General features: G+C 38.8%; 2 protein-coding genes across 5 annotated transcripts; one reads left to right on the top strand and one right to left on the bottom strand.

Moving 5' to 3' along the window:
• Window positions 1-440: 440 nt before the first annotated feature.
• Window positions 441-1,638, top strand: LOC135592635 (uncharacterized protein At5g48480-like). Of its 4 annotated transcripts, XR_010479167.1 has the most exons (4): window positions 441-790; window positions 902-1,155; window positions 1,266-1,305; window positions 1,393-1,638. XR_010479167.1 is itself a non-coding variant. In XM_065082208.1 (3 exons), exons 1-2 carry the CDS (start codon window positions 558-560, stop codon window positions 1,122-1,124), a joined length of 456 nt encoding a protein of 151 aa, XP_064938280.1. In that variant the 5' UTR covers window positions 441-557; the 3' UTR covers window positions 1,125-1,155; window positions 1,266-1,415. The 4 variants fall into 4 exon arrangements, 2 of the variants coding, with proteins under 2 accessions (XP_064938280.1, XP_064938279.1); XM_065082208.1 differs by having other exon boundaries at window positions 1,266-1,415; XR_010479166.1 differs by having other exon boundaries at window positions 444-790; window positions 902-1,305.
• On the bottom strand, window positions 1,618-10,015 carry LOC135592633 (sister chromatid cohesion protein SCC4-like). The gene is made up of 10 exons (XM_065082206.1): window positions 9,254-10,015; window positions 8,700-9,168; window positions 8,318-8,356; window positions 7,227-7,348; window positions 4,912-5,058; window positions 4,702-4,791; window positions 4,471-4,595; window positions 2,854-3,059; window positions 2,461-2,585; window positions 1,618-1,988 (listed from the first exon to the last, which is right to left on the bottom strand). The coding sequence occupies exons 1-10, from the start codon at window positions 9,893-9,895 to the stop codon at window positions 1,800-1,802; spliced, it is 2,154 nt and encodes a 717-aa protein (XP_064938278.1). The 5' UTR covers window positions 9,896-10,015; the 3' UTR covers window positions 1,618-1,799.
• Between the last annotated feature and the right edge of the window lie 1,796 nt (window positions 10,016-11,811).

Raw genomic sequence — 11,811 nt, 5'->3', positions numbered from 1 at the left:
GATGCTGGCACTAGGAGTATGCTTCTAAATACAATTGCAGAGGATCCCCTATCCCACGAGTCCTCAACCGGTCTACGTGACTAGTTTAACAAATACCCCTAATATTTCGAGTAAACTGCATCATTACCCCTAACCGGTCTGATGAAGTTCAATCTACCGTACCAAATATTTATCCGCGTCGCGTGTCGGTTTCCGTTTCATCGACTTCCGCCCATCTTGTCCGTTCGTCCGCTCAAGCAGCATGCAACGAACGGTCCGATCGGATGATGCTGCTTCTAAGCCCACCGTTTATGGTACACGGTAGGAGGATACCTCGGAAGTAACAAAAAGCACGGCAGGAAGCGATTGGAATCGGCGGATGGCCGGCTCGTTATTTTTACCCACAGAATGGGCAGAACGGTATGAATATCTACGGTTTCGCTGCCTTTACCTTCTATAAATACCCACCCCACCGGCGGAGGGAACTCGCTTCTCGTATCGCTGCTTCCTCTTCTTAGCGGCAGCTCTCTCCATATCTCGTTCTGTCCTAGGGTTAGGGTTAACTTATTCTTCAGGCGATGGCCGATGAGACGGCGACGACGGGGTTGCTGGGGTTCAAGCCGCAGCTGGTTGTGCCGGGGATGAAGGCGGAGGTAGCAGTGCAGTTCTATAAGGCAGCATTCGGAGCGAAGGAGCTCCGGCGGGTGGCGCATCCCAAGCGCAAGGCAGAGCAAGAGCTCCCCCTCATCCTCTCCGCCGAGCTCAAGATCGGCTCGTCGTTCCTGCTCGTCAACGACCGCTTCGACGACGCGTAAGCCTCCCTCGTCCCACGGTTCCTGGCCCAAGCTCCGTCATATGTACGGGTTTCGTTAGCTCATTCTTTCCCTTTCTTAAACCGATGCGGTTTTGGTGCTGACGGCAGGGGGGAGGACGGCTCCACGGTGGCGAGTGGTGGTGGAATCTTGTTGCGGCTGGAGGCGGAGGATGTGGACGCGGTCTTGAAGAAGGCGGTGACCGCAGGAGCGGAGATCGTTGGCGAGGTGACGGAGGATGAGGGTGGCGTTTGTGGGAAGGTGAGGGACCCGTTCGGCGTGGTCTGGGTCATCGCGGCCGTGGGCAAGAAGTGCCCCGAGGCGGAGGCTTGAACTGGGCAGTCGCAAAGTAGTCCAACGTTGGGTATACCCTTCTATGGGTTAAAGCTTCCCTTCAAGACTGTTGTTAAGGGCGACGGACGTCGTCACAGTCGTCGTTAAAGCTTCCCTTAGACCAAGGCTCTTCTTTTGCAGGAAATGAGGCCAGGCAGACCATCGCAGCGTGGTCTCTGCGGTACCTGATACCTATTTTCCATTTCAAAGGCTTCAGCTCTTGTTTACGTTTGCCATGAGCACTCTGCTTGCCTTGTCTTTATTCCAGATGGTTTCGGGAAAGTTGGTTTTTCTCCGTGCTGATTGATACCAACTAGACGATATGTTTTGCTGGATAAGGCAGAAACGACTGCTCGTATTGATGAATGTGCTTGATCGCCGGTCAACAGCTTTTTCTATCGATGCTGATCGCAGGTAGCAAGAGTGCAATCTTTCCTTAGGTCAATGCTTAAGTTCTTTAGCATAACGCCTGGACCTGAAATTGCTATCAACATGGTGAAACTACGTGACCATTTACTATACAAAAAATCATCACATTTCAATAGACACAATGAGTAACAACTTGTACACAACCTGAAGGCCTTTTTATGACACTATTAACACAGAATCAAACCGTGCAACATATGATCTTGTGTTGTTGCCCATGATATCAAGTTTTACCTGTCAAGGATGCAGCTACATCTTCATTTTGCCACGTCTTACTAAATCAAATTCTCCTAACCTTGATGCAGAGGCAGCAGGTTGGGGGAACGGCAAACCGACAGACTCAGGGATGTCGAGGTCAACCTTTGCTGATGGACCAGCAATTGCTTTTCGGATTGCAACTTCATGCAGTGGCTGAACTTTGACCATCACCTTCTCAATCTGCATCGTATTCGACTCCAACTTGAAATTATTATTCATGCAAGCTAAAAACGTTTTTGAATATGCTAAAAATGATATTTTAATTTGCCTTCAAGACTTAAGCTACCACTAGATATTTGAAGATTTATGAATCGTTTCATATACAATCTGACAGCCTATTGGACCAATAATTTATATTCTTAATTAAAGTGACCCGAAATAATAAACCCAAATTAGTAGTAATGGCCACCTAAAGTTCTCATCAGCTGAAATCATAAAGTTCTATAATCCAACTAGAATGGAACTTACAAGCCAATGACCAGGTGAACTGGGATTATCAAATGGTAATTGACCACTTGTTTAAGATTTGCAATAGAACCGAACTGATTGTACATATTATATAAACATATAGTATATTAATATCTGCTAGACAAAATGATATAAGACTTTAAAGTATTAATTTAAATGAGTGCATAACTTTATCTTTGCATACCAGTTCCAGGTGATGAATCCGTGAATGAGCTTCAGATAGCCTCTTTTGTAAGTCATCTTCCTTTTTCCTTTCATACTCCGAGTTCTCCATTTCATTTCCTCTCTCACCTATTTCTCGATATAAAGCTGTATGAAAGTAGCATAACTCAATGAATTTTACACTTTTGATATGGGTCATTCCTACTTAAGGGTGTTCTACACTATAAAAAGACCAAATATCCATTCCTATAACAGGTTCGTCTGAAGTTCCAGGGTTTCATGCGCAGCCACAGCATGTTAATAGTTTCTCTGGCATGCCATGAGAACTGACCATGCAATTTTATCTAGGTAAAAAGGCTTGGAAAGGCAGAAACGCAGAAACGCAGAGTATAGACACGCTGTACGACCGAAGTACCTGTTAAGACAGAAAGCACCCAAATCTGAGTTGGAACGTCATAGAGTGTCTTTGCAAGTGTTAATGATGACTTCAATATCTCCCTAGCTTGTCCAGTGTCATGTAACTGAAGGGCCAAAGTGCCTAGAATTGTCAAGTACTGAGAAACAAGTTGAATATTGCCCAATTGTTGGTGTGCTATTTTCAAGCCACTGGCAAGGCGAATTCTGCATAAAAGATGTATAAGCTGGGATTACTTGAAAACTGAACAGTAGGAGTTTTCAATTTCCATTAGTAACAATGGACAATAGGCACAAATTATAAGCGACAGACAGATAGTTTTCAAAAATCACTTTCTCTGAAATATAAAGGTTATACACAATTTACCCACTTATAAGCTGATCTTCACTACAAGCAGTTTCTCATATAAGAAGGAAGAAAAGCCAGGTGAAGAGTTGCAGGAAGACCATTACATTCGAAGATGCGAAAATACAAAAACAACCGGGTTTCAACAATTATATCCACCTACAAACAGAAATATTTTTAAAAGTGTTTTGCAAAGTGGCAAAATAAATGTTTGACAGAGAACCACTTTCTACGGTAAAAGATCTGGTAATCATGAAAATGTTTGCAAAAACAAGCATGACTGACATATATAATATGCCAAGACTACACGTTGCTAAGAGATCTTAGAGGACAGGAAAGCAACAATAACCTGGTTATCACCATCACACAGCCACAAAACACAAATTTCATAATACAATCTGGTGACCTAATTGTATTGTAGCTTTCTGGGAATGATATGAAGAACTTTGACATGAATAGCTCAGATTTTACGTCTGTAATATATTATACTTGAGTCTCAGATTTTTTTTATTAATATTATTTGTGTATAACATGTTATACTCTACCAGACTTATTTATATTACAAACTTTCCTGTAATAGGTGCTATGATTTTACACTTTATAAAGAACAGTAACACCTAGATAAAGCTAGAGACATAGCTGAAGTAAGACAATCTCAAAAATCAACAAATAAAAGAATCAATAATACCATGAAACAGCTGAGAATGATGAATGCATTCACTTCTCAAATATTAATTGAGCCATGGATGAAATGAGTTTTGCTCTAAAACAATCATGTGAATTAGTTTGTCTCACAAAAATAAATGCATTCAAGAATTGAGTGCTTTGTCATGAAAAGTTATTCTAGAGAAACATGAAAAGTATACAAGCAAAAGCAATTTAGGAAGGACAGATTTGTCCAGTATCAGGTATGTAAATACATCAGAACTGAATAACCTTGTCAAGACTGATAACAATCAAACATCACATGGCATAAAAGCATGGGCAACAGGCTGATACATAAATGGTTTCAGTTATTTTGTCCTAATTTAACATGCTTCTTTGTCTCTTTCAATAGATAGAGTAGCATCATACACAATCAAAGAAATTCCAACAAATAGAGAAAAAGAATTAAGACTTCCTGAAAGAACTGATAGGAACAAAATCAAAGGAACATGGTTGCCTTCAAGCAAAGACATAGACGACACAGTTACAAAAAGTTAAAAACAACTAGAGATAATCAAGACTCTTCTTAAGTATAATGTTATGTAAATAATAATTTAACATTCATACCGTGCCTCTTGTAGATTATGTTGCCTCATCAACAAAAGTCCATAAACAAAGATGATACATGTTTTCTCCCGCACTCCAACAAACGAATCCATGATTCTGAAAACTGGACCTACCAAATCCAGGGCCTATAAATAAATTGAAGAAAACTACTCAGTTGCATACAATATTCTAGACGGTCAAAGAAAAGAAAAATACAAGAATAGTCTTAAACTTCCTGGTCAAAGAATTTACCTTTGAAGATGATTCAGCATCTCCAATACAGATATAGGAGACAGCTGCATAAACGTGGCACATAGATTGCACAGATTTGCTTTCGGTAAGCTAAAAAAAGAAACACAATTTCTGTTAAACCAAAATTATGGTAGTCATGTCAGCTCAGCATTCTTCATGAGTAAAAAATTAATATGGATGAGCAGAACACTGTAACATGAGATCGGAGACCTTTGTAGCTTCAGTAAAATGGAAAGCAGCCTCATGAAAGCAACCAACCGAGTGAGCATACTGCCCTCTAAGCATTTCAATAGTGCTTTCACATCCTTGCAAGATTGTTGGGAAACGAACAAACCAATCCTTCATTTGCACTAATGCCTGTGAGAAGAGGGTAAAAAAGTTGAGATAGAGAACACAGTTACACTGAAGCTAATAAACAATGAAAAGTACTATGTTACTTGGATTCTCTTGAAGCTTTAATCATTGGTATCTAATACATGCAACCACAGATTTCATTTCAGAAATCAGCCGCATTCACTTCACTACAAGAATCTTGATCTATTTGAAATCTACAGTTAGTCTCTCTGATGAGGACGTTGAGATGGAGGAATGAGGGGAATATTAGAGAAGGTCCATATACACTCTTGTGCAATTCAGGATAATTCCAAGGGAAAAATGAGGGGAAACTGGAAGGTTTTGCAGACATATTCAAATAAGACTTATAGATGCACCAAATTCATATGGTGAATTAATTATTATTAATGATGCATGAAGAGATAGAATAAGGCATTAAGTTTGTTAGAAACAGCATAAACATATTTGATAGACTTAGTTGATTAAATATATTGCCCTCAACAAAGTTCAATGGTGAAGAAGATCCAAGTTAATGGAAGCTCATAGCCTTTGATCACCTAGATCCATAAGAAGACATTAAGTTTGTTAGAAACAGCATAAACATATTTGATGGCCTTAGTTGATTAGGTATATTGCCCTCAACAAAGTTCAATGGCAAAGAAGATTCATGTTAATGTAAGCTCATAGCCTTTGGTCACCTAGATTTAGGAGTTATTCACATCATTGATGTTTTATTTGTTTTATTTTATTATTAGGCTAGATTCTTTTGTATGATACTTTTGTGATTTTAATGATTTCTGATACTTGGGTATTTGTTTCCCATTTTTTAGATAAGATAGACACAATTATTTCCATCATACATATATCACTAGGATGGAAAGTAGCTTAAGGGTGGAAGAAACAGAAGTTTACTCTTGAGCCTATATGAGAACAGCTTTACCAGCTCATCTGCACTTGAGTTTCTCCTATTTTTAGTATTTTTAGCAGATCCAGCTTGACTGCCATGAGCCTTTTCCTAGTGAGACATGAACTCGTACATACATTACCAAATAATTCATGAATTCATACCCACTACTTTAGGGCTTAGCCTAAATTTACAGTCTCCTAATAATTTTGATTTGAACATATTGTTGTTGTTGGTTTATTTTTTGAATTGCTGGTAGATCTTTTTTTTCTTTTGCCAATAATTAAAGACTTGCTAGAGATGATTTTCTCATTCGGATTTTTCTTTCAATGTTGAACCTTAGTTATTCACTTATTCCTTTACTACATAAGTTGATATTGAATTCTAACTTAGTTTTACGATTTATTCAAAATTCTTTGTGCATTTCAAAAAAATCTGCATCATGTAACTGCATCACATGTAATGACCCCAAAGGTATGAGCAAGCCTCATAAGTTTTAATGGTTTCTGCTCTAACCCGGTAATACATGCAGAAACTAAGACGCCACAACTCTTCTAGTATTCTGTCCGAATTGATATGCTTGTTGACAAATTATTAACTTAGAAAGTGTTTTTTTACATCGGATAATAATACTGTCAGATTCAATTTTTCAGAAGATTCAGAAACAACTGTTTCACAAACACAACTGAATTCCTTGTGTTCACAGTTAGTATCAAATAAATATTCAATCAACATGTCAATCAATAAATAAAAATTTAATTCAAGTCTTGTTCAAACAATCAAAACAGAAATTTCACAGCGATGCAAATTATTCAATTCTAATTATTGGTGCAATTTAAATAAAAAAACTAATGAAGCATCACAAGTTACCTGAAACATTGAAGTTCAGACATTATGTAAGGATATTTACCTATTATTCGATGTTTAAGCTGATGACTTATGCATAGAAGAAAGATTAGATGGAAAGGAACAAGTCAAAGACAGGGAGCTAAGACGATCGAAAACAGAAGGAAACCACTCCTGAATTAATTTCTCTATATTTTTAAAAAGGCATAACTTATTTATATTTTGTTGTCACTATATCTTTGGAACTGCACTATCAAGAAAAGAGGCACATATCATGAAACTCAATCTTTGTCTTGTAAGTCCCATAGAAGGTACCACAAACTTTATCAACAACCGGAGCAAATGTTACCAGGGAATCATAACAAAGTCAATGAAATGAATTCTACAATACAACAAAAATATATACTCAGTCATTGAGCCATCAGTAGTTAAGAGAATCTACCTCTTGAGCTTCAACAAACTCCGACCGAGTAAGTTCTACTGCAACTTTGTTTTCCAGGAATTGCATTAGAAGCATCAGATACAGTCCAGCCATCCAGATTGCTGAGTGCTGCAAATCCACCTCTAAGCACCATATGAACACTTCTTATGATAAGTAAAATTGAAAAAGGCAATGATTTGGACAAAAGATGCAAAGAACTAAATTTATCTAGAGTAAACTAATCTATATTTTTGCCAACTCATTAGAAATAGGATCTGTCTCAAGTAACGCCAGCCAACAATATGCATATGAGTACACTGCAAATCCTTCCCCAGCATGGCATCTCATGGATCCCTGAGCCAATACCATGCTGGGACCCTGGAAGAGTGGACTGAAACTCATAACCATGCTCAGAACATAAATGTACCATTAATTATATAGGTAATTGGACAAAAGACTCAAATCCAATATATAATTCCTTATGGTGTTGTCTTTCAATATGTCAAAAGTTTTCCACCCAGATTGCATTGCCCGGTCTAATAATGGTAAAATTCCTCTTCTGCCAAATTTTTCTCATAATCCCGACATCGTCTTGGACCAGTCTGTCGAGATTTTTCCACTTTTTTTCATTTGATTTTTGCACAAGCTTTGTTGTCATTATCAAATAATACAGCAATCAATTAAATTAATTCTTCATTACATACATTTTCATATACTCATTTATTCCTGACTTGATCTTTTGTAGATTCCAACAATGATTAAAACACATGGAGCATTGCACTCATGCAATGTAATCAAATGTAGATGATTTAGACAGTTATACATTGGATGCTTTCTAAAAAGCAAAATCATTTGGACAAGATAATTATGATACAAATATGCAAGATATTTCATAGAGAATGTGAGTATCCAAGCACCCTAACCACAATCCAAACCCAACCCCAGGCCTATCAAAAATCCAAAAATAGTAATTAAGAAGAAGCACATATACACAATTTTGTTCCCCCAACCTCGACCCCCTCACCCCTATAATACAAGGTACAAATAACAAAAAAATGCTGAAGAAAAATATAATATAGCATGATAAAACACTGAGAGCAGAAACTACATACCTCTCCTACCATCGACGACACCTAATTTCGCTAGTTCCTCTGCACACAAGTCAGGAGATCTTCATGTAAGAATCTAACACAAATTATATTTAACACGATTTGAATACTTTCTAGAAAAATATTACTTTTTTTTTTGCCCTCAACTCAGTTTCATTCCATGCATCACATGCTTGGAGTAAAAACCGTAACAATGCAATTATTTGTTATTAGGTATTTTGAGCCACTAAGGGAAGATAATGCAAGACAGGTTCATGGAACCAAATACCAGATAGATGACTATGTTATTCAACCATGTCAATCATAAAAATTAACCACAAAAACACAAAAAAAAAAAAAACTGAATGAAATACAGCAAGATGTGGCTTATCATACACAAATTTACCATAAATTAACTGCAGTCCAGACTGTATCCGCCTTCCACACTCCTTAAATACCCCCTTTGGGCGACCCAACATGACAACCATGAGATCCACCAATGCAGAGACAGCACCTCTCGGAAGCCACTCCCCATCCATTGGTGGAGGTGCCAATAGCAACTTGTCATCAAGATCCAACAACTTGTTAGTGGAGTCCACCCCAGTAGCCATTCTCAACTGCTCCTGAAGCTGGCTCTGCTTCTCGTACAATGACAACCTATCTCTCCGCTGTAAATTAGATTGGAAGAGGCTCCTATTCACAGAATTCAGCTCTGCAATTAATTCTTTCACATGCTGAACCTTCTGCTGCTCGCTTTTCATGGCGGCATCCAATTTTTCAACATGCTGAGCTGCACCCTTATAGTCACAAATCCTCAGCAAATAGAAGGTTTGGAGCAACTCGTTATAGAAGAACAATCCAATGTAGTGCTGTCTCTGCAGCAATAGAACTAGTGAGATCATCAAAATAGGGTTATACGAATTGCCTATGTTGAGGGTGAAAATGGCAGGAAGGTGGAACCTGGTCGAACGGAATGGACTCCCACAGCTCGAGACACTTGCGGACAGTGTCTTCGACGGACGATGGGTCCTCCCAGTGAAGGAGGTGGACGTGGAGGGCAGAGGCTGCAAAGAAGAGCTGCAGCTCAGAGCTGCGGAGCTCCGCAGCTGCCCCAAAGCCAGAGGAGAGAGCGGAGAGAGCGCCAGGGTGATCCCCGTCGATGACGAGGGTAGAAGCGAGATGGGAATAAAAATTCGCAGACCAAAGAAGGGTGGCAGCAGGAGGGAGGGAGCCACCAGCAGCGGAGGACGAGAGGAGGTCGAGAGCACGGAGGAGGATGTGCTTCTGGGAAGGGATGGCGCCGATGAGGTGGTAGCAGCGGGCGAGGAGGGAGTGGGCGCTGAGCTTGAGGTGGAGGGCTGCGGAGCGGGCGGAGGAGAGGAGTAGGAGGGCGCGCTCGAGGTGGGCCTTGGCGTGGTTGAGGTTGTGAGAGCGGGACAGGAGGAGGTGGGCGAGGCGGAGGCGGGTGCGGATCTCCACGAGGGGGAGTAGAGAGGCTCCGCACTGGAGGAGAGACTCCAGGCACTTGGCGGCTGCGCCGTAATCGCGGCGGAGTTCCGCCTCCTCCGCCAGCGACCATAGGCCCTCCACCACCGCCTCCATAACCGGAGGTCCGACGAGCCGATGCTAGGGTTAGGGTTTGGAAGGCAATCGGGCAGCGGAAAGGAGTCAAAAACAAGGAGAATGAGAGAGGAGAAAAAGAAATAAAACAAAGGCGGCAGAATGCAACTAAATCATACTGTTGACTGAAACTATACCGACCCAATAACACGTGCGTTGAACGTGTTCTTGAAATTTCGAATTTGGATTCAAACATAAATCGGATTTATAAAAAAATATTATTATATATATAATCTAATATTTTATTGATAAAATTGAGAAACTAATTATGTGTTGAATGTGTTTGCTACGAGATATAGCAAATATTTTATCCAAATAAATGAATAATTTAGATGATCGATTCATCGAGTCGATGAATCGACCATCATGTCAAACAATCATATGTTTAATCAAAAACTGAATATCAAATCAAATGATTAGTCCATCTGTGAATCATTTGATATGTTAGATTAAATAATTATTTGAGTAATGAAATCAAAATTAATTATACTTCCAACTCTTACTGAACTTTTACTGTACTTCTTGTTAACGGGGATGGAAGGACAAGGTCAAGTTGGAACTCGCGTCTTTAGAGTCAACCCAAGGTGAGATTTAGATTCTTACTTCGGCATTATCTTCTTATACAAGAGGTCAATGTTATGAGGAAGATTTCCGACTCGACCCTTCTAAAGCTTAAGTTAGTATAAGGTAGATCCAAAAGTGTTTCTTTGTGTCTGAGGTCCAATTCTACGGTGTTGATCGGAGGGTCGATATTTATACATTTCGCAGGGAGTCAACTATACTCAGGTCGTTAAATAGTCGTTGATGCTCCAAGCGATCGGTATGTATTCTCTAAGTGATACGAGTCGACCTATACTGTTTCACGCCATGCGGCATCATCTTGTAAAACCTCGAGCAGTATGAGCACGGTCGTATGTCGTCATAAGGATGTTGTGTTTCTTCAAGTTTGTACCTACGCACGTGCCTTCTTAGTACCGAGGTGTGATTGTCAACTTTGAGGTGTCACGTCAACTTCGAGATACCACGTAGACTTTGAGGTGGTCGTCGATCATCGTGGCAACATAATATTTCCTATCAAGTTTAATAAAATTAATAAATTATATGTAATTCAAAAGATATTTATGAGTCTAGTACTCAAACGAGAGTTGTAATATTTGGACTTAAATAAAAGTAACCTTAAAATTCTCAAAAGAGGTTGAAGAATTAGGATATCAAGGATGAGACGTAGAGTCTCCCTAGGAATAAACCAAGGCTTTCTTAGCAAGAATATTTAATACTTTAAAATTGGATAAAAATTGAGTATGTCAAAAACATGTGAGGGAGAAGAAATGAGGATGAGGCCTCCTTAGAAATTGATTAATTAAGAATATCCACTTTACGAAGGATGAAGAGTTCCTTAGAACAAGATGTGATCCTCAAACGAGCTCTTAATTCGATCGAAAACCATAGGAGAGAGGAACATACCTTCCTTCAAATATGACACATGGCTAGAGTTGACCTATGCCCAATAAACCTTATTAATGACACATATTTTCCTTATTAATGATATCATTTTTATGACCAAATAGTATACTTTTAATTGATAAAAAATAATGTCCATATCAGACACCTGATAAATTTTTAAAAGACAATATATCCAATATACTTTTTTTTGGGGGGAAAGAATAGCTAAACTAACTTATAAAAAATTGTATAAGCGATTATTATTTTTATAATACTGAATTTTATTTTCTAAAAAAATTATATTTGTATTGTACTAAGACCATACATACACTAAAAAACATACTCGAAATCATTTTATACATGATATTTTAATTATTAAAATATTGTCTACTTTGGAGTTGACTTTATGAACACAAAAAAAAATTAAATTCATATAAAATTATTTTGACAAGCAT

Source organism: Musa acuminata, chromosome BXJ1-9 (assembly GCF_036884655.1).
Source record: "Musa acuminata AAA Group cultivar baxijiao chromosome BXJ1-9, Cavendish_Baxijiao_AAA, whole genome shotgun sequence".
Lineage (NCBI taxonomy): Eukaryota > Viridiplantae > Streptophyta > Magnoliopsida > Zingiberales > Musaceae > Musa > Musa acuminata.
Note: the sequence above shows the minus strand (reverse complement) of the source record. Positions and strands in the feature narration are given on the sequence as shown.